The sequence below is a fragment of the Condylura cristata genome, unplaced genomic scaffold, assembly GCF_000260355.1.
Source record: "Condylura cristata isolate star-nosed mole 26May11 unplaced genomic scaffold, ConCri1.0 scaffold00027, whole genome shotgun sequence".
Lineage (NCBI taxonomy): Eukaryota > Metazoa > Chordata > Mammalia > Eulipotyphla > Talpidae > Condylura > Condylura cristata.
Genome location: NW_004567128.1, coordinates 7,071,843 through 7,095,312, shown reverse-complemented (window position 1 = coordinate 7,095,312; position 23,470 = coordinate 7,071,843). Strand labels below are relative to the sequence as shown.

General features: G+C 37.5%; 1 protein-coding gene across 2 annotated transcripts in view; it reads right to left on the bottom strand.

The window, feature by feature from the left end:
* The window catches only part of PPEF1 (protein phosphatase, EF-hand calcium binding domain 1), a 97,160-nt gene that overhangs the window by 31,131 nt on the left and 42,559 nt on the right, over positions 1-23,470 (bottom strand). For both annotated transcript variants that reach the window (XM_012730370.1, XM_004690079.2), the window contains 3 exons: positions 16,871-17,034; positions 12,050-12,164; positions 8,559-8,605 (listed from right to left, as the gene is read on the bottom strand). In XM_012730370.1, the coding sequence (XP_012585824.1) occupies positions 8,559-8,605; positions 12,050-12,164; positions 16,871-17,034 (326 nt within the window). The remainder of the gene's footprint in view (positions 1-8,558; positions 8,606-12,049; positions 12,165-16,870; positions 17,035-23,470) is intronic.

Sequence of the window (23,470 nt, the reverse complement as noted above, 5' to 3'; positions counted from 1 at the left end):
GGGGGGTGGGGAGGGAAATGCGCGGGATTATGGTGATGGCACACGGGTGACTTGGTGATGGGAAACCCATGGGGATTACAATTGAGATGGAAAAAAAATGTACAAAATGATGTAAAAATAAACTTTCGTAAAATTAAAAAAAAAAGTGAACTGAGTGAAATAGGGTACAAACAAAAATGATAAGATACATAAAAACGCCAAGGGTAATTTTGCCTTTGAAAGAACCAAAAAAAGTCAATACAAATGATAATCTCATCATGAGCCTAATTGAGGATAAATTTTAAAAAATGAAAATAATGCGTAAGATTAAAGATTAGAAGAACGACAAGGATAGAGAAATAAATGAAAGATGTATATATGTGAGTAGAGAATATATATCTATTGTGGTATACTTTCACAACCAGAAAACTGGTAGATTTCTTTGAAAATTAGAAACCACCAAAACTGATTCAAAAGAAATGGAAAACTTGAATAGTACATTGATTCCAAGTTGCTTTAGAACAAAGTTTTACCTCAATTTTCAAGAGTAAATAGTTTTATTGTTAATACCCATTTTAACGCACATTATAATCAGCAGGGAGCTTTTCAAACATCTCCAGGTGTTCATCAGAATCTCTGGGAATGGGACAATATATATTTTTTAATTCCTCAGGTGGTTACAATATACAGCAAGATTTGAGAACCAGGGACTTTATTCCAAATCACAGAAAAAGATGAAAATCTCTTCAATTCATTTCATGAACCAGCATAACCTTTCTATTAAAATTTGAGAAAGGCATTCAACAGATAAGATGAGGTGTTAAATCTCCTGGAAGTGAGTCTCTAGTTTATTTAGGCTTCTGGCTACTCAGGTTTTTCTAGGTTTCTTTAAAAGAAGGAGAAATTGCTGTTATAATTCATCCTTTACTCGGTGCCTATAAACCAAACCCTCTGGCTTATTCTGCAACTGATATAAAACAAACTGTGTCTGACATGCAAGTGAAGTTGACAAATACAGACAACCCATAGTAACTATAACATGCAGGGGAAAAAATAAACTGCAATCAATTAACTTGAATACAAATAAAAACAAGACATTACCCTATATTCTCACCTATTTCCTACTGAACAATTTTACAGCAGACATCTGGAAGTGATCCCAATATTTAATAACCTATGGGCTTCAATTCCTCATTTAAAAATTTTTACTTCTTTTGGGGCTTGTTTTTAGGGGCTTGTTTTTCTGCATGCAGCATACTACCTTAAAGTGGGAAGGAAAAGAACTGAGTGTTGTGGCAATGTAAAGCATCTCGATGACAGAAAAAAAGAAGCATGTAACGATCTTCACAACTGAGAAATTATGGGCATTGGGGGTAGAGGACAGTGGGGAAGGCAGAACGAAAAGAAAAACAAAGTGGTGTGATGTCCGGATGGTACTCACAGGGTTAAGAGTTAATTAGCTTCTCCCTGTGCATGCTTATTTGAGTTTCAAGGGGTCTTCACCCACAGCATCGATTTAACAAACTCATTTCCCAACACTTGATCTGAAATTTCAAGCTTTCTATTCCACAAGACAAAATGTCTTATAATTTTAGCAAGGCTAAGACTCTGAATGAAGTACTTCAAATTGGTCACTCTAACGAAGAAGCAAAAGTGGCTGATTAAAATTAACCTTTTCAGAAAGTAAAATCTAAAAATATGACCTAACTAATGTTATGTAAATTGCTTCAGTTGATGATATTTGAAGCCAAATAAGTTGAGATGCCCTTTTAGCAAAGGTTGGTCGGCTAACAATGAGGCTCCCAGAGGAAAAAATTCTTTTCAAACCCAGGAAAGAGTGCACAGAAAATGTCTAACTTAATCTTCAGCTACTAAATTATAGCTTTTATGGAAAAGCAAATACTAAGGAAACCAAAATCTCAAAACAAATAATCAAAATAATCATTGACATGAGTCCTCTCATTTACTGCAGTGAATTACAAGAAGTGTGTAAGAATAAGATTTTTTACAATTCTCCAAAACGTTCCTTCATGATTTATGTACTTACTAAATTACTAAAATTCTTTAAAGGGATTGGCTTAAATGTCACCTCCTCCAAGAAGTCTTCTTTGACATTAGGTGCCCCTCCAATGTGCTCCCTTGAAGCCTGTACTTATCCCAATCATAATAACACATCCCATCCTGAATTATCTTTTAATTAGTTGATCTTCCTCTCTAAACTGTGATGCCTAAGGACATTTCAAGATGTTCTTAACTGCATCTTAAGTCACTCTGTATTGCCAACCCTAAGCCAAGAACCACATGCATAATGGGTACTTAATAAATACATGCAAAGTGAACTTTATATTACACCTTATATCATCCCACAGTTTTTATATGATGCTTTGAATACTGCAGGGACAAAATAAAAGCTCACTGAAAGAATAAGTGGAGATTCACTTTTATATGTGATTAGATATGATGATAGAAATCTTGAGCCAAACCAACCACTTGGATGAAAGAAGTAATATGGTGAGGGATCTCATTTACTCTACACTATAACCCTCCTTCTCAGGGTTGGTTGTCCTCCCAGCTCTACAGTCTACTCATTTTATACCATAAAAAAGAACTGACTAGGAAAAAACTGTCTATCAAAACGCCAAATGAAAGATGAATTACAATTCGGCTTTAATTCAAAGTCTAAGGTTTTCCTGCTTTCTCTTCTGGATTGATGGAGAGGATTCAGTCTGAGCATCTTTGGTTGGCCTTGGGCCTTACAAGCTCAAAAATCTCTAACAGGGTGTTATTTGCCAAACTATTTCCCATTGTTCAAGTTCGATACTTAATTCTAATAAAATAATAAAGAAATATTGATTACTTTCATAATACAAAACAAATTCAGGCTATGTTAAAACAGAGTCACTGTCTGCTTCTAAATAGCCAGTCACTGAGTGCTGCTGTGAATGAACCAGAGCAAAATGCCATGAGTAATAGAGGATCAAAATGGTGCTGATACACTGAGTATCAAAGTGAGAATAGAAACCCAATCATTTCCTGAAGCAATCAATTGATTACTTAGGTCATAGTTAGGTACCTGCTGGAATCTCTGAGAATGCAACCTTGGTATCTAATGCCAAAAAGAGAAATCCATCACCACCAACCTCTCTCACTTCAAGATGTTCTTCCTTTCCTCCTTTTTTAGTTTCCTGGTCTATTACTCTTCTCTCAACTAGTCTTTTTTTTTTTTTTTAAACAACCTCTCATCCTCTACCTAAGACCCAGTAGTGGTTCTCACACTAGCAGCACTGCTGAAATTAATTTGGCAGGTCAATGAAGCTTATTCCTTTAAACACTAAGCTACTTTTAACATAATTTAAACCATCTTGGTTAGGAGTTTGAGAAATATACCATTTATTCTCTTTACTTAACAAGAACTTACACCACAGAACTTGAAGCTTTTTGACCATTCAATCAATCTACCATTCTGTCAGGCACTTCTGAGAAATACGAAACTCGCTTTTCTATATTACACAGCCCAGATCACTGAATATCACAACTTCATTTCCTATCTTATTTTTACAGTTCCAGAACTCCTGTTACTGTCAGGAAGAGCTTAAATTTTCATCACTGTCACTATACCTGACATTTTGCCTCTTCTCCTCCCATTTGTTAAATCTGTTGTGGGCTAGACAGCCAGACAGCAAACTTGCAGTTTTTGTGTCAGATAAAGCTTTGGGTTTTTTTTTTTGTCAAATTATGCATTATTGAAACCTTTCTCTTTGTAGCTCTTAACTGGCTGTGCACTCCACAGCACCACTGTCAAGGTCACCTATGATGTGATGGCCAGTGGTAGCCATCAACATTGCAGTCCGAAGGCTGAGAGATGCCCAAGATCTCTTGAAGTGCCAGAGAGTCCTTTAGCTAAAGATCAGTGCTTCTGTCTATGTCTTGGTGGTTCCTTGAGGGTTTTCATAATGAGAGCAGAGGCTGACAGTACTACCTCAATCTGGGCTTGTTCTTAATAGCAGTTTCCTAAGACCCTTCCTATCCCCAGGTGCCTTGGCGATGTCACCAACAACTTTTTTTGAGACATACCAAAGTGGCCAATCTTAGGGGCCAGGGCAGATGTGGCACCAACTCCCCCACTGGTGCATCTCAGATACACGACTTTGACATCACTGGGGGTGGAGGAGGCAGCTAATGTCGGATGAATGTGGATACGGGACAATAGAAGAAATTGCATTTAGGCTTCCTCCAAGTCAAGTCAAAAGTGCAGAGTAAGGACTTAGGGCCAGGACAGTGAGTAAAGTTCACTGGATTTCTGGCATGATTTCAAGAGCTCAGAGACCATCTGGAACTGTAGGAGCAAACGTGAAGATAAATAGACAGCAGCTGGATCTGTGGATAGGTGGAATATCACTGTCATTTGTATTTGCATTGAAAAGCTGCTTCCAGAACAGACTGTACTCATGTTTTTAGGTCTCACTATATTTATGCAATCTATCATCATTTCTCATTTAAACTTTGGATTAAAAAGTGGGAAAATCTCTCTCTTTTCCTTACTGGATTCCTATAACGCTTAAATTTCTTTTCCTCGAGGTGTCATGTAATTCTTAAAAATGTTTTTTTATTCTTTATCCTTTGTTCCTCTCTTTTTCTGGCTCTTTTTTATATTTGTATCTTCAAGAGTAACTCCATTCCATCTATTTTATTTTCATGGTTTTTCCCAGAATTTTTAAGTTCCTCTGTTGATCTTTTAACATCCTGCAGTCCTTTGTTTTTTATTTAAAGATTCTATCTCATTCTTCTGTTCATCTATTATGTTTCTCATAGCATTCTGTTCTGTTCCTCCTTCTTTTAGTTTATTTATTTATTTATTTACTTACTTACTTATTCATACAGAACTGGGGTACAGGCCAGAGATGCGGAGGGTGAGAGGATTCACCAGAGGCAGAGTCGGGAGCAGAACAGGCAGATCAACGAAGTACACTGCTGAGGAGAGCAGCGGGTGGGTTAGGAGAGGTCTGCTGCGCCATGTGGATCTCCTCCAGGCCAGGCGGGGATCGAACTCATGTGGAAGTGGCTTAAGCTTCTCAAGGCAGTGCAGTGCTTTAACCCGCTGTGCCACCAGGGAGGGCCCTCCTTCTTTTAGTTTTTAATTAAGGAGATTCTGTTTCTTTATCTGTCAAGCAGAGAAATTCTTCTATGTCAGTGTCATTGGTTCTGGAAGCTGCTTTTCTTTCTGTGGTGCACTGTTCCCAGAAGGGCTTGTTTGATCAAGCTCTTTCTCTCCATTGCTTGCTTCTGTGTTTGTTCGAGGCGCAGGGCCCTGAGGCCACTGGTGCTCTTGGGAATGACTTCTGTGCACTTTCACCAGGATGTCTAGGGGTCTGCCTGGAGCTTGGGCCACTGTGGGTGAAGATGGGGGCGGGTGCTCTAGCTGCTCTCCCCTCAGCTTCCACCAACCAAACCACTTCTGATGGTTGGTGGGATTTCTGGGTGTTCCTAGCAGGTGTGGATGGATGTGCACGCTGCCTAGTCACTGTAGCAGCGAGTGGGTTTTGCAAATGTCCTAAATTAAACAAATGGATCAAAATGTTGGATATTCATACAATGGAATATTACTCAGTGATAAAAAAAAGACAAGCTCATGCCATTTGTAGCAACATGGATGGAACTGGAATAGATTATACTAGCCAAAATATGTCAGAAGGAAAAAGATAAATACCAGATGGTCTCACTTATATGTGGACTATAGAGAAAGCAAATAAGAAGTCAAGAGAAAGTCAAAACTAGCACACTGACCATAAAGCTGAGGCCTACAGCAAAGGAGGAGGGGAGAGGGATGAAAAGGGGGAGGGAAAAGCACAAAGGAATACGTGATGGTTCAGAGGTGATAGGGTTGTGGAGGAACTGTGGGGACTACAACGATGTCAAGTCACTTTGCTGCAGGCAATAAATGTCCTTAGAGGCAAGCTCACCAAATCATTCTCCCTTCTCAGACACCATAAACCACACTGTTTTCAGTTTTATAAAGTGGAACCTCTCTGTCATCAATGGTCTTCTTTCAGTTTCCCCTTTTAAATGAGGCAGCTTCAAGATTCTGGAGTAGGTGATTCATTCTAAGATGCATTTTTCCTGCTCCTCTCTCAAGCCTGCTAAAATTATAATGTATGGCTCTTTCAAATTTCTGCTTTCCAAACATGCCTCTTAGTTCTCTCTACCCAAATCCATCCCAGATAATGGTGCCTTACTCTTTTATTGTGGAGTTCTCAACCTCCGCTTCTGAATACAATCATTGGTTAAGTCAAAATTTTATTTCTTGCTTTCATGTGAATGCTATATTTTCACCTTTAGTTCTTTTTACAGCACCTCTTACCACCCACCTCCTCCTGCTCAATCTTCACATTAGAACCTTCCAGCTTTATAGGTTGCATATACTTTTGGCAACAGAATTAAAGAAACATGTTGAAATTCTCTGTTCTGTCTACTCCAGAGTCCTTCTCCTAATCACATCTTAACATGTTCAAGTACCTCTCAAGGAATTTTCTTTTCCAAATGCCTTCGAAGTGACTTTTCCCATTTAATTTTCTCGACTATTTTCCCTTTTATATGTTTCCCAGAACTCTAGAGAAATAACTGCCAAATTTTCTGTTGTGGCTGCTTCCCACATATCCTTTCTTCAAATTGTAATTGTCAACAGTAGCAGGAATAAATTATGAACACTGACACAGCATTGTTGCAAGTTAAATACATCCCGTTCCCCAAACTGCATTCCTTTGGTGTCCTCCCACCAGTCCATTCTTCTGCCTCTCCCATAGTTTTCTGGTTTAGCCAGTGTGATCCCTATTTCATGGTAAATAAACTCCCTTCTGCTTTCAACTCATTGAAAAAGCCTTTCCTCTGGAGGCCTGGGCTTCCCTTAAGGACACTGCTGGGCTCCTGGCGCTGCTGTTCTCTGGAAGGGAAGGAGACATTCCTGCACAGGACAGGTCAGGAGTGGGGAAGATTCTGCTCTCTCCTCAGAGCTATAGATAGACCAACACTTAGCACTCTTCTCCTCTGACTAGACTTCCTTCCCTTGGTCCTCCTGTCTCGGTCCTGTGGCCAACTCATTTAAAACAACTGCTTTCTACACCCTTGACCTCTTCATTTCCAATATTCTCTTTCAGTCACTTTAGCTGCCCACATGGTGGGCTCTCCCTTGTTCCCACTCATCCTCTAGACCTGCTCTCCATCCTGTTTCCTATGACCTTCACCCCAATTAGCCAACTCTCTGGTGGCAGAGAGCGTACCAATCCTTCAGTCCTCCCACTTCTCCCACTGGTTGGCCCATCCAGGCTTCTCCCTGCCAAGTCTGTGTTCTGTTAGATCTCTGGAATTGTCTTTTGCCAGCACTCTAAGCTACCTGCCAGGAAACCTTTGTTGGACCTGCTGATACTAACCTACTAGCTGGGCAGCCTCCTACTTACGCCATACATAGCCCATCCCTCTGCTTCTGTTCTGGAGGCTTGCTTAGACCTCATACAACCTCAACCGGGTCTCCTAGGTGCCAGCTCCACTTATCCACTGTTGGCTTGTCTGCTCTATTCCCTCCTAAGCGTCTTTCTGAATGAATGAAATGAAAACCCTGCATTTGTCTTATAAATACAAGATTAAAATTTTTGATATTTATATTATTTTATCCACAAAATAATCTCTTATGGGGTGGAAGCTCAAGAATATTGCAGTCAGCTTTTTTTAGATGAGGTTTATGGAGATCATGTGGTCTCTCAAGCTCTCACAGACTCCAAATAGCAGAACTGATTAGCCATTGTAATCATCTGAATACATTTTCTTTCACCCCAGCTAAGACATCTATGCTCTGCACAATTATTCAAAGGGTTAATTGTGGGGATGATATATTAATCATAAAGAGAGATAAAGGGGCACCACTGTGAAGGCAGGGGTCACCCCAGGATCAGTTTCTACATATGAGTGTCCCAGAAGCAAACATTCAGATTGCAACTGCTGGCTCAAAGAGAGAAATAAAGTCAATCAAAAGGCTGCAAAGAAACCAGGCCAGACAGGTTGCTTTGTGGCCTCTGTGCAGCCCCCCACAACTGAAACCCAGAAAACAAAGAGGATCATCACACTGCAAGAACGACTGAGCCCGGCAATGGTGAATCAGGGTAGAGAAAAAAAAATAGGAATTTGCTGTGGAGAACTCCTTTCACACATAGTCAGTACCACTAGAAGAGAAGACTGGTGTGTAACATACTCACCTCTGTACAAAATCAGAATAGAACAGACTGCTCTCCTCCTCATCCTGTACTAACTAGACATTTACATTATAATAAAGACCATATATAAAACTAGGCACAAATCCCAATGCATATACAGGTAACAATAACATTGAACAAAGATTCAAATTTTCAAAAACTTTTTTGAGATGTGTGTAAAAAACCAAAACATATCCCGCTACAAATCTTTGAGCTTTTTGGATAAAAATTGTTGTATCTATGTTTGTGCATATCCATAATAAAACTAATATTGTTATCTGTGCTAGAATTGTTCTCCCCCAACAAAAAATACAGATACTTTGCAAAATAATCATTTACCTTATAGAAGATCAAAAACAAATCATCCAATTTCCCATGCAAATCACCTGCAATGCAAATGAAAATCATTATTCAGTAGGAAATAAGAGATTGCTAATTTTTATATAATTTAAAAACAGAAATACTGCTGATCTACATCAAGCATTCTCAGAGCATTGGGTTTTTAGCTTATGGTGTATTAATTAGGCAATTTATTTCCGTAGTACTCTTTTGCCTTCTTTTTTTATAAGGGACAGAATCTAATATTAGAAGTATCTGCTCATTCCTGCCACTTCTGCAGTGCGTGGCTCGCTCTGTGCCAAGCACTGCACTAAGGGTCTATGTGAATTCTTCAACCCTTACAACCACTTTATGAGGTGAGTATTATTTTCATCATTCTCATTTTACAAATGAGGCCCAGAGTAGCTGAGTTACTTATGTAAGGTTACTCAGCTGCTATCAGAGCTAGAATTCAAATCCAAACCACATTTCAACATTCAACACTTGGCAATTATTCTCCTCTGCCTACACAGTAATCTCTAGGAAGCAGCAGTATTTATCTAAGCATTAAACCCCCAGTGCTTCCTATAAAATCTGGTGCAAAGTGGAGACTCAATAAATACAGTTAATAGATAAATGTACAGTTTTTTAAAGAATTTGCTCCAGCAGAAGCATTTGAAAATTTAAGACTATGAGTAGATAGTTGGCATTCTTTTGATAAGAGAGTTGTAGAAAATAAAAGTGAAAGTATGACTTTATAAAATTCAGCCAACTGAGGGAAAGCATCTGAATATATGAAACCATTAATTAAAAAATAAAAGTGGGCCCTCCCTGGTGGCGCAGCGGGTTAAAGCACTGCACTGAGAAACTAAAGCCACTTCCGCATGAGTTCGATCCCCGCCTGCCCCGGAGGTGACCACATGGCGTGGCAGACCTCTTCTGACCCGCCCGCTGCTCCCCTCAGCAGTGTACTTCGTTGATCTGCCTGTTCTGCTCCCCACTCTGTCTCTGGTGAATCCTCTCACCCTCCGCATCTCTGGCCTGTACCCCAGTTCTGTATGAATAAATAAATAAATCTTTAAAAAAAAATAAAAAAAAAAAAGTGAATATGTGAACTTCCAAAATCATATTCAGATAAATCGATCTAGGTAGATACTTGCCCTTCAAAGGTTCTGACCACAAATTTTTATTCTTTGTATCTAAATTACCAAATAGAATTTAATTTAGAAATAATTTTCCTCAGTTTGTGTAAAATCCAAACAATGCCAAATAACCAAATATATGGACTGGAAGATTTCAATTGTAATGAAAATAAAATTTAAATCCCATTTATTAAAAGGACAACAATATTAAGAAGATATTAATGTTATTGTATACTTAAATCTCATTGCTTTTCATATAGTCTCATTCCAAATCTAAGGAGATAAAAATGGAAGGACTTTTCACTTATCAGTTAAATATATTTAAAAATTGTTTTACTCTCCTAATTTTCTTAGGATGATTGGTCTTTCAAATATTTGAGTAAATAAAACTGTTGCAGCTGGCATGCTAAAAAGTGAATTTGTTTCAACATATTAAAAATTGAGGCTATGAAAATATTTTAACTTCTAGTTGAACAGCAACAGAAAAATCTTAACGCATCATAGATGTTTCCACTGCAAACAAAAAGTTGATAATCAAGTAGTTGGTTATCATTTATGACAAATGTGGACAAAAATACCTCCTATATTTCAGGCATGTTGAGAATTACATACTTGTAAAAACTGTCTCTGCAAATTAAAATAATGCTTCACAATTCTCTCCCTTTCCTAATCATAATTTCTATCACTTTTCTAATACTGTCCCAAACAGAAAATGTTTTTGAAAATATGACTCCAATTTAAAATTTTATCTTAACTTATAACCAAATTGTTCTTTGTTCAATGGAGCTATAATAAAAACAGAAAATAGTCATTCCTGTGTTAAGGGAATGTACCTACTGGACTTAGCTTTTCCCTCTACCAAATGTACAAGATGCAAAAGTCTTGAAATAAATGCCCAAGATATAGGCATCTTTCGGTGAATAGAACTGGCCAATCAATCCATACCCTAGCTTTGTCTCATGATGGAAAATGAAGCATCAGCGAGGCGCATGATGGGAGCTGGGATAGCAGATCTAGAACTGGCTCTACCCTGGGATGCAGAGGACCCTGCCACTAACCAGCTGACTGAGCTGGGAGGGAGTAAAGAGTTCCTACACAGAAATGTCTCGGAGCAACACACTGAGCTCTCTGGGCCTCAATTTCATTGGTAAGAGCAAGCAATAGACTATATGGTCTCTGCGAGAAACTTGCAGTTCTTACACTGTTTGAATCTAGGATTTCCATGCCCTCCAATTACTTCATGTCTTTTCCCATGTCATTTTAGCCAAAGATAAGTCTACAATGGCAAATGGAAGTATCCTGAAAACATGGGGAAGAGGTCCCTTTCTCTGTTTGACCCATTATATACACATCTAGTCCTGGCTCCACAGGCTCCACAGGTTGGCAGGGGGCCCAAAATTCTTTATCTGTGTCCATGAAAAATAAGAGCTACTAAGGCCTTGAATAAAAGGCTCCAGATGCTGTTATCCATCATCTGCTAGGCAGAGAAGTGATGACCTGACTAGGTTGGAACTGAACCATTAAAGACTCTTCAAAAGCCCGAGTCAGGGCCTATCACGGAGCATGCACTGCTACATCAAGTCCCCATCACCACTAGCAGATGCAAGAAATGGAAATGGTTTAATTAAATCATCAAATCCACTTCAACTTACTAGAGTAAGAGAAACACTGGTTAAAAACTGATTTGAAAAATAACAATCACTGGTTTGTAACCTAAGGGCTTAATTAGAAGTTAAGGGAATTGCTGTTCCTTCCACACACTCCATTCTCAGCAGTTGAGAGCATGCTGAGCACCAACTGTGTTGAATTTCGATGTGTACTGTTTCTTGAAGCAACATCCTGCCTTGCTGGCCTATATGATAACAAAATCTCAAATCTTGTTATTTAGAAGAACAAGGAACAGATTTCTGGGACATTCCTACTCTTCTAAAAGCTGCAGAGACTAGTTGGAGAAATCTAACACAGTAGCCAAGGGCAAGGGGACAGTTTAAGCTCCACCCTGCCTTGGGCTTTCTCTTCTAGGCATAAATGGCATTCAGGGTCCACCTAGAGAAAACAACGTGGAACTAAGACAATGAAATCGAGATGGAGGGCGAAGAAAGCTTATTCCACCCATGGGTGGTTTTCCGTATTAAAATGCTGCCTGCCTTTATAAAAAGCTATGAGTTCTTTAATTTCTCACATAATTAATTCCTGCCAGCTGGTATGCAAACAAAGACAAGATGGGGAACAGTATTATCATGATAGATACCGCTATATTAACACTTTTCCCGTAACACTGTCCAATTTGCACAGCTTTCAAGTTAGGCAAATGATGTAGAACCAAGAGGCTCCTAAATATTAATTTGGCAACTCTGCTCTGAAACTTACCACAGATTGTTATCTCTTTGGAGGGAGAAGTTTTTGTACGCGTGAAATTCGGCATTTGTTTCAGGGCTTTCCTGGTTTCAAATAACACCTCTAAGACATAATAAGCATGAAGTATCTATAAGAAAGAAACAGAAGAAATAGATACAATAAATTTGTAAGAAAGGTATAACTGCACAGAAAGCTCTAAAGTGGAGCATATGAAAACATTTCAGGTAGCTATATTTCAGGGTAATCTCTAAATTGCTCTCAAATAGATTATTTAGTGTAGTGCCTAACATGTGAGAAGCCCTCATTAAAGACTGATTTATTGAAAGAATAAATAAATGGTTCCTAGGACATCTATACTCTCATGTTCTTAATTGACATCACTTATAAACTCATTTTGGTCTTTAGAGCCCAAATCAAGTAACAGGAAAAAAGGATGCTTCCTTGCCTTATGGAAATATGCAGACTGAACAGTAATTTAAGAGAAGGGAGAGAAAGACTGCTGTGGAGGGCTGTTTTGCATTGATCTGGGATGGCCACACAACCCGAGTAGACCTCACAAGGCAGCCTGAGCAGCCCCAAAGAAGTCCGGAGGCAGATGTCCCAAGATGCTCATATTCCATGCACAGATATGAAACACACCAGCTGGACTAGTAGCTACTCTGACTATTCATCCCATGGTCCTTTCAACTACAGTGTCGATGACATTATCATGTTGGGCAGATTTACTTTTTTCTCACCTTGCCTTTTTCTTTGTTTTGTTTAAATTTATGTTTATTGTTTAAATATGATGTGTGTTCTCACTTTTTAAAGTATAAAGCATCCCAAATACATAAGCCAAAAAGTGACACACCGATAAAAATTTAACAGATGCCAACACTACTTTGTGGGTCCGGACTAGCTGTGTCTTGTTGTCCAGCAATGGCAGTCAGTAGCCACATGGAGCTACTGACTGCTTGAAATGGGTCTAGTCAAAGCTGAGATGTGTGGTAAGTAAAATACACACTAGATTTCAAAGACTTGGTATTAAAAAAAGTAAAATGTCTCATTAATAACTTTTAATATTTGCATATTAAATGGTAATAATTCTATGTTGAGCATGAAAAGTATACTATCAAAATTTACTTCACCTTTTTTACTTTTTTTAAATGTGACTATAGAAAACTGTAAATCATATAAGTAACTCAGCTATTTCTATTACAAAGCACTGGTTAGACTACCGAAGGCTGAGAGTGGGACCATGCCTACATATTGCTCAGATGTTGTGTGAGTATGGGATTACAGACAGGGGAATCGCTTTGGACCCCTCCTACCTTGAGGTGTCCTGAAATTTCCATTTTCATAGCTATTAAAATAATAAAATAATTTTCTATACCAGACCCCACCCCCAAAAAACGTGATTTAATTTTCAAGAACTTTCATGATGAAATATCTTTTTAAAAAGACAAGAAGCAGGATTTGAAGCAATGAGAGAACTGGGAGGAAAGGGAAGGGCCCTAGCTCTTCCTTAGTGGAGAGAGGGCCATATTTCCTGTTTATCCACGACCTGACTGACTGCTAAGTAGTTCTCCCACAAATGCATTCTAAATCCAATCAACCCACAGCTCAAATCCACAAGCGAAATCTTGAGTGTGAACTTTTCTTTAGCTACATTTTAAAGGAACAGGAAAAACACTTATATAGTTGACTTTTTTTAATTTGTACATTTAATCTTTGATTCTCAATGTTGGCTTCAAAGTCACTTTAACTTGCTACTGTTGCTTTCCTGCTCCATTTACAGTACTAATAGAGTAATTGTTGCTTAAAAAGGCATTTTTCTTTGAAAGTTAAATTAACAAATGTTCACTGAGAATATATGATAACAACAGCAAATTCCTATTATTAAAATAGTTTTTCTGGCCCTCCCTGGTGGCGCAGCGGGTTAAAACACAGCACTGAGAATCTAAAGCCGCTTCCGCATGAGTTCGATTCCCGCCTGCCCCGGAGGTGACCACATGGAGCAGCAGACCTCTCCTGATCCGCCCGCTGCTCCCCTCAACAATGTACTTCGTCAATCTGCCTGTTCTGTTCCCCACTCTGTCTGTGGTGAAGCCTCTCGCCGCCCCTGAGCCTCTAGCCTGTACCCCAGTTCTGTATGCACAAATAAATAAATCTTAAAAAAAAAAAAGGTTTTTCTGTCAATAGCTTTTCTGAAAAGGTATGATCTTATAACTCTGAATCATATATAGTGTTATAAACCAATGTTAAATTGATTAAAAAAATAATTCTATAAAAAGAGAACATGAAAAGTTGCTGATAAAATAATAAAATAGTATTTCTGGATCCTTTTTCAACTGACTGAAATCACTTCAATAATATTAATGCTTGCTTATAATTCAATCTTTCAATAGCATTATATGTGTTTACCATTGTAGTATAAAATACTCAAGAGTTTAACTCAGATACTGGTTTGTCTGTTTGCAAATATATCCAGATTATGGCATTAATGGAAGAAAATGCTAGTTTAAAGGATATTTCTTTTTTAAACAGTAACTAGTTTTTAAATAGAAAAATAACTTACTGTATAGTTGAAATAAAAATTTAACTAATAAGGCCCTCCCTGGTGGCGCAGCGGGTTAAAGCACTGCACTGAGAAACTGAAGCCACTTCCGCATGATTTCGATTCCCGCCTGCCCCAGAGGTGACCACATGTCGCGGCAGACCTCTCCTGACCCACCCGCTGCTCCTCAGCAGTGTACTTTGATGATCTGCCTGTTCTGCTCCCCACTCTGTCGATGGTGAAGCCTCTCACCGCCCCTGAGCCTCTGGCCTGTATCCCAGTTCTGTATGTACAAATAAATACATCTTTAAAAAAAATTTAACTAATAAAAAGGGAATACAACAATGAAAAGTAATTTTTGTTCTTGCGCAGACCTCAGTCTCCCAACACCAATCCCCAGAAACAACCACTATTAAGAGTGCCTTGACTATCTTTTAAATAAATAATTTATGCATTTGCAAACACATACAACACAATAATATATGAATATGCAAACACATGTATACATATATAATCCATGAAATAATTTTAACATTCAAAATATACATAATACTTACTTTTCCCTTTTCATAACAAATGGGTATGTTGAACCTTTTCTTTTTCTCTTAACATATTTTTTTTCATTTTATAAAGTCAAAATTCTCAGTGTTTTCTATTATAGCTTCTTGGATTTATGTTTATCTTTTATTTCCTTGAATATACTAAACTTATTTACTTTCAACTTTGAGTCTGACAATGCCATTATTTAAATGCCCTATAGGTGTGTTTCTATTTTTTATTGTTTATCTCAATTCTCTTTGAAGAGTTTTGTACCTCATGTAACTGGTAAATAACTAGTAGAGACAAATGAAATAAAGAATAAAAACACAAAAGAGAGAACCAACAAAACAAAACCATAAGTTGGTTCTTAGACTAGAGCAACAAAATTAATAAATCTTTAGCTAGACTAATGAGAGAAAATGCAAATAACAGAAACTAGATATAAAAGTAGGATTTTACCACTGACCTAAAAGAATTATAAGAGAATATTATGAACAACTATATCTCAACAAATTAGAAACTTAGATGAAATGGATAAACTCCTAGAAATACACAAATTACCAAAATTGATGGAAGAAGAAATATAAAATCTGAACAGATTTAGAACATGTACAGACTGAGTCAGTATTAAAAAAAATACCTAATAAAGAGAAGTCGAAAACCAAGACACCTTTACTTATGACCCCTACTAAACATTTAAAAAAGAATTAGGGCCCTCCCTGGTGGCACAATGGGTTAAAGGCAGCACTATGAAGCTAATGGTAGCTGCTTTAGCACAAGTTTGGATCCCCTGCCAGGGAGCTGACCCACAAGGGACAGCAGACCTCTCCAGTCTCCCGCTGCTCCTCTCAGCAGTGCACTTCAGTCAGTCTGCCTGCCCTGCTCCCTACTCTGTCCCTGGTAAATCCTCTCACCCTCTGCATCTCTGGCCTGTACCTCAGTTCTCTATGAATAAATAAATCTTTTAAAAAAATTATGCTAATAATGGACCAGGAGAGAAAATAATACTAATGAACAGTCATACACCAGAGACATTTTGTGGGGGTGGAGTGGAGAATGGGATCAAAGGGGGTGGGGAGGGGAGTGCACAGAACTATGTGATGGCACATGGGTGACTGGGTGATGGGAAACCCATGGGGATTACAATTGAGATTGAAAAAAAAATGTACAAAATGATGTAAAAATAAACTATTATATTAAAAAAAAAAGATGATCCCAGGGTTGTTAAGGGGAAAAAAATTATGCTAAGCAAAAGAAGCCAGACACAACAGGCCACATATTATATACTCCATTTATATCAACTATCCAAAACAGACAAATCTTTCAGGACTGGAAGTAGCACAGAGGTTGCTGGGAGGTGGCATGGGGGCAAGGTAGAAAAGAATGGCAGTAGGTAAGGCTCTTCTTTTGGGACTAATAAAATGGTCTGGAATTAGATATTAGTGATGGTTGCACAATCTTGTGAATGTATGAAAAGCCACTGATTCATATAATTTAAAATGATAAATTCCATGGTATCTGAAGTATACTTCAAAAAAGAAAAATAAAATGCTTTAAGGCTATAGATGAGGTTTTTGTGCACCTGAGGAAACTTCCATTTAGTGGGCTAAACAAAACAGAAGGTAGTTCCCACTTAGTGTGAAACTTTTTCACAAGGGAATGCAATTCTACTATAGCCTTATTATTCATTCATTCAACATATAGTCACTGAGCACTTATTAAACACAAGAATCAGAAGAGCATCTGCATCCACTTGCCTGTTGTTGCTTGAAGGCCTCAAGAAGTAAATCAATATCATTATCAGTGACAGGAAATTGTAGCCGAGGACCATTATAGGAGTCTGGGACTTCTATCAACCCCACAAAGTCATGTCTATCCTTGATGTCTTGGATGGTTCTACCATATAATCGAGTCACGAATTCTGGAAAATGAAAGACAGAAAGAGGGAACGGAGGAGTCAACATTCCCATACTTAAATGTGATAAATATTTTCTTGAATATCTTACTGAGCTAAATGTTATGAATACCAAGATATCCCACACAGAGCCATGAAGAATGACTTGTTCTGAGACGGGGAGGTACATTCACATGAATCACCATCATCCCTTTCTTGGTGGACATTTTACCAAAGCAGTGACTTCATAATCAGTGGGGAAGGGAGGGAGAAGCATAGGGAAAAAATTAGTCAATCAAGGCATTTTGAAGCTCTGAAGCTCTAACTTTTTGTCTCAGATTTTTACAAATAAGTCTGAAAAATATAACAATGCATTGTGTTTGGTTCAATCATCTGCTACTATTCAGATCTAGAGAAAATTAAACTGAAACATTTGATTTCTCCCCTGTTAAACACTTCAAATTTTACTTAGTTGTAAATTATTTTTCTCTTCACATAAAAACAAGCTTTCTGGGCCCTCCCTGGTGGCACAGCGGGTTAAAGCACAGCACTGAGAATCTAAAGCCGCTTCCGCATGAGTTCGATCCCTGCCTGCCCCGGAGGAGATCCAAATGGCGCAGCAGACCTCTCCTGACCCGCCCGCTGCTCCCCTCAGCAGTGTACTTCGTCGATCTGCCTGTTCTGTTCCCCACTCTGTCTCTGGTGAATCCTCACACCCTCTGCATCTCTGGCCTGTACCCCAGTTCCATATGAATAAATAAATAAATCTTTAAAAAAACAAAACAAAACAAGCTTTCTGACGTGATTTTCTTTTTCTTCTTAGTAACAAAGCAGATAGATGACAAACCATAGGCAAAATTAGACAAAAGGCTCTCTCTCTCAGAGAGATATTTCTATGTAACAGATTGCCTGCATTACCCATTTCAGTAGATGCTGAGACCCAGTGTCTCCTTCTTGCTAGACTGCTCAGGAAAGAGCCCAAGAGGAGAAATCTGGCCAATTCAGGTGGAGAAAGATGAGAAGAGATATGGTAGATTTGTGGCTAAGTAACCACAACACTTTATCCCAAACTCTAAGACATTCTCTATTTAATGTGATTTTGCAGCTACTCTCAAGAGCCTATTTCCCCCCACCAAGAAGGCTGTGTTAGGTTCATGACTAGTGCTGACCTAAAATGTGGTGTAAGAGGCCTTGTACGCTTCCATGTTCTCCCTTTTGAAACCACGCCATTCTCATGAAGTGGAGCCAGACTAGCCTGCTGAAAGATCCGATGCCATGTGACACACCACAGAGTCACTGAGACTGCCCTAGAAGAGGCACCAGCCAACAGACCTTTAGTCACGTGAGTGAACTTCAGCCAAGGCTCAAAAATTCCTAAGCAAGACTGCAAAGATCAGCAGAAGTGCTCAGCTAATCTGTAGGCATGTGAGCAAAAAGGAATATTTATTACATACCGCTGAATATTTATTACATACCGCTGTGGTTGCTTAATAGACCGTATTATTGCAGTAACAGATAAGAGATACAGAGGACAATCACATGCCCTTTTCAACTTATTAACCTAAATGCTACTAGGGCAATTAATACAAATTCTCTGCAAGTAGTTTCTACCTTTTTGAATCTTTAGAGTGGACATGTTTGAATGGTATGATATTAACTGGTGAAGACAGAATATATTTCATTTTCAAGATCCAGTCAGGCTGAGAGATTGCAGTTAAGAACTAAATTTGAAAAACATTCTAAAGTGGGTCAATATATTTGGTCATTTAAAAATACTTCCTACATTATTGTGTATCCCCAATATTTTTTGGTGGTGGTTAGTCATGTTTCAAAAGAAGTTGAATTTAGGAGTAGTAATGTCGGTCTTCAGTGTGGTCCACCAGATGCTATTTCTCTCCTTTGGATTTGACTTGAGCTTTGAGAATAAGTTAACTATTTCACTTTATGTTTGAAAACTGAGGAAACTATGGTGACCACACCTGAAGGGAGAAATCCGATATGATGAAAAAATAAAAAAGAATGTTTTTTAAAAATATTAATGAAATAAAAGTAGGAATGTAAAGCCTCTTGGTAAATTTTACCTTAGATCCATTATGTAGGCAGTAAAGGCTAACTACTAACTGTAGTAATGGTCATACTGCTCATTTCTATTTGGTAACATTTTTAGAGATACATCTTGATCCAAATGAAAACTTTCCTCTTCCTAACTCTACAGACTAAATTATCAGGTTCACCTTGGAAAAGCAACACCACCAACAAAAACCAGTTGCAATTCCACTGTATCATCTCATAGTTGACTTACTGAGTATTCCCAAATCTATAAAGTAAAAAAAGAAGTGACTTTATTTTCCCAATCTTTGCCTTCACCCATGCTCTGTCAATTCTCCCATTCTCATCAGTCAATGGACACATCAAGTCAATTCCAGTTCTGGTTATTAAAACTCAATCCTGACTCAGGCCCAGTGGGCTATGGCGGAGGGTTATTGGTGATAGGCAGGGTATGGCAACATACATATAAAGAGGTATAACCCGATACCGCTAAATCATAGAAGGAGTTATGAGCCAATGTTACCTTAATTAAAAAATCACACAAATTTTGAAAAGTAAAAATATAAAATAAGAAACTTTTTTTTTAAAGTCTTGTCTAAGGACAAAATTAAAATACTAGTTTATTCTTTTAAGAGAAAGCTCAGTCTGTTCCTTCTTCCCCGTAATTGATGACCTTCATTCCTTCCAAGTTCAGTAATATGTGAAAAAGTGCCATTTCCTTAAACCAATCCTTAGGCAAAACCACTCAATATGAACTAGCAGTAAATATAAAATCCTAATACCTTCCACAGGGTTTTAGCCACATTAAAAAAAAAGAAAGAAAAAGATTCTCTTCCAGTAGCTATTGTGGGTTATATATGAAAACAATCAAAAGTGTTAACATTACAGCCTGTAAGTATACAGGCTTGTATACTTACAGGCTGTAACTGTTATACCAATAATAATTTAATGAATATCTATAATACATGAAGATTTGTGCAACATGTAATTAGAATTAATCCTTACCTATTTGATTTATCATCCTTTGAAATGAATCTAAACTAATTAAATATAATAAAATCTTGAATTACACCAAATGATACCTTAACAAATTGTTCTGAAGAAATCACTTCAAAAATACCCCCTACACACAGTCCTTTCTTTTACCTAGTACAGACTCAAAATCTGGACAGGGACAAATTTGAAGCCCATAATTAAAAAACACACACACACAATTTCTGCCTTTCCCACCCACATGTCACTTTGAAAACAAGCTCCAGATACTGCTGGAAAAAGAAAAGCATCAACTGAACCACATTTATGGTTATTTCGTTTCTCAATTATGGATCTGGATTAAAATCACAGGTGCCCTTATAATTAACTCAATATATGCCTAAGTGACATTTCATGCAACTCACACCTGTTCCTGATTTGTTTAAAACTCATAAAACTTGGAGGTATGCAAGGATACCTTCTTAACATGATTTTTAAAATTTAAGTCGACAGTAATGGTTTTTCCATTAAGGCATTTACAGAACATGGATGCCAACTTTCACTGATTCAGTTTAACTCTGTCCTGCTATCTCTAGTCAAGGCAATGAACAGGAAGTTGATTTTACACAACCCAAGAAACTTCCATCAAAACAAGAAGATATTCTACTCAGTGAAGATATCTGCACATTAGATAGCCATTAAGGGTTTAATATCCAAATTATACATAGAACTCATAAAACTAAAACACAACCGTGACGGGCAGAGGACCCAAATGTACTTCTTCGAAGACATACAGATGACAAATAGGCATAAGAAAAGATGTTTACTGTCTCTTATTATTTGAGAAATACATATCAAAACAACAATGAGAGATCACCCCTCAACTCTAAGGATGCTATTATCTAAAAGACAAAAAAAAAAGAAAGAAAGAAAGTATTGGAGGGGACATAGGGAGCGGGATACCTTATACACTGTTGGTGGGAATATAAATTGACGCAGCTATTATGGAGAGAGTACGGAGGTTCCTCAAAAAAAATTTACAACAGAAATTTCATGAGCCCCAGCTACCCCACTTCTGGATATTTACAAAAAAAAAAATACAGAACCAAATTTGAAGAGGAGTATGCACTGCCCCATATTTATGGCAGCACTAGCTGCAATAGTAGAAACAACCTAAGTGCCCATTCACTGACAAATGTATAAAGATGTGGTGTATATATAATGGAATACAGCTAAGCTATAAAAAAAGATAAAGTCCTTCCATTTGCAACAACATAGATAGACCTAGAAAAAAGTAAACTTATGAAATAAGTCAGGTAGAAAAAGACAACCACCATATGATTTCATTTGTATGTGGTACATAGAGAAAACAAATAAATGAACTAAATAAAACAAAGTAAAATTTTAGAGAAAGAGAAATATTAGTGGTTACAAGGGAAGGAAGGATGGGCAACTTGGGAAAAGGGGAGCAGTGATGTAGTGAAGGATAGAACTGAACTTTTAGCAGTAATGGACACCTGAAACTTAAGCAATATTACAATGTAATGTTACTTCAATAAAAACATAAAATAAAAACCATGAAACTGAAATGAAAGCATGATTGTTAGAAATAAAGATATTAAAATACAGTTACTTGTGGCCGGTGCAATTAAATATTTGTACTCAAGAAAATCAATGGAAACTCTCAGATTTGATGAGAATTAAAATAATCACACTGGTTTGAATCACAGCTTCACCACTAATGAGATGAATAACCTTGGGAGGTTACCTTTTGAATCTCAGTATTCTCATCTATAAAAATGGAGTGATGATAATATTAATCTCGCAGGTTTATCATAAAGGCTAAATAAATAATATATTTAATATCAAAAGCATTATTAGATACTATTAATAATCTTTGGGGAGATAAAATGAGGAAAATGTCCTATTCACCATAGCAACAAAAATATAAAATGCCTGGTCTGATGAGACAATTTGGCTGATCTCAGAAGCGCAAAGAAAAGCAAAACACTTCCACACTCCACCCAACTCTCCATTTCTACCAGTTTCTATTTAAACCTACTGATATGTATTACAGCTTGGACTTTCTGTCTGTGGGAGGAGGCTGAAGTGAAAAAGCAAACAGGGGACCGCTTATGTAGAGGCTTTCCATCAAGTCCCTTGAACTGGTCTGAGCACCTAAAGTATAGGATGTGGAGATGAACTGCCTCAAGGTCACATTTCACCTTCAAAATATGCCTCCATGCACTCTGCTTCAGAGTTAAAACCATTAATCTGGCCCTGATATCAGAAAAGGTTAAGTGACCCTCTGGTCCTCAACTACACTCTGCTTAGGAGACACAGCACTTCTGTGAAACAGACCTACGCAGAGGTTGTCTGGAACCCTCCCACCAAAGAGGGCTCTCAGCAAGCAGCTGACTGTCATTTACAGCACGGCGACTCTGGCTAGCGATATCCCCTTTTATATCTGAAAGTTGCTGAGAATAGATTTTAAAAATACTCATCACACACACACAATTGTAGCCATGTGAGAAGACAGATGTGTTAAAAAAAAAAAAAGCAAACTTACTGTAGTAATCATTTTGCAGTATACAAATATTATTATTATGCTGTACACCTTAAACTTACACAATGGTATATGTCAATTATATTCAGTAAAGCTAAGAAAATGTTTAAAGAAAACAACTACAGCAATAATCTGTAAATGCCTCTCTCTTACATATACTAATTAAATCAGTATGATTCTAGGATTCCATGATAGAGAAATGTATAAAAAGAAAACCCTGAAATATTATGAAATCATAGTGTAAAGATACATTATCAAATAATTGTTGTAGAAAAACTGTTTAGTTACTTGGAAATTTTCTTTTTTATTGTGTTTTTAAATTGCTCTTAACCAGTAGGCATTAATTTTTTTAGTTTAATATAAAAAAATTAAAATTTATGATATTAAAAAATTTTCATCAACACATTTTTGAAAAATCTCGAAATGCAGGTATAGTGATCCACATTTTAAATATTTTTGGGCCTTCTAAGTTTAAGAAAGAAAAAGCTAATTAGACTTGTAAAAAATATTTTAAATAATTAATGGAAGAACACTTCCTAATCTGATGAAAATATTACTTAGCTATTACAGAAACTCAGCAAACCCCACACAAGATAAATAAAAATGAAATTCCATCAAGGTATATTAGGCTAGTTTGTTTCTTCCCACCTCCTTCAGGTGGTTCACTTTTTACAATGTATATTTTATTTGTAAGCACTTAATTTTTTTTATTACTTTTTTTATTACAAAGTTTATTTTTACATCATTTTGCACATTTATTTTTTCCATCTCGATTGTAATTCCCGCGGGTTTCCCATCACCAAATCACCCCTGTGCCACCACCATAGTCCCGTGCTTTTCCCTCCCTTCCCCTCCCCCCCCGTTTTTGATCCCATT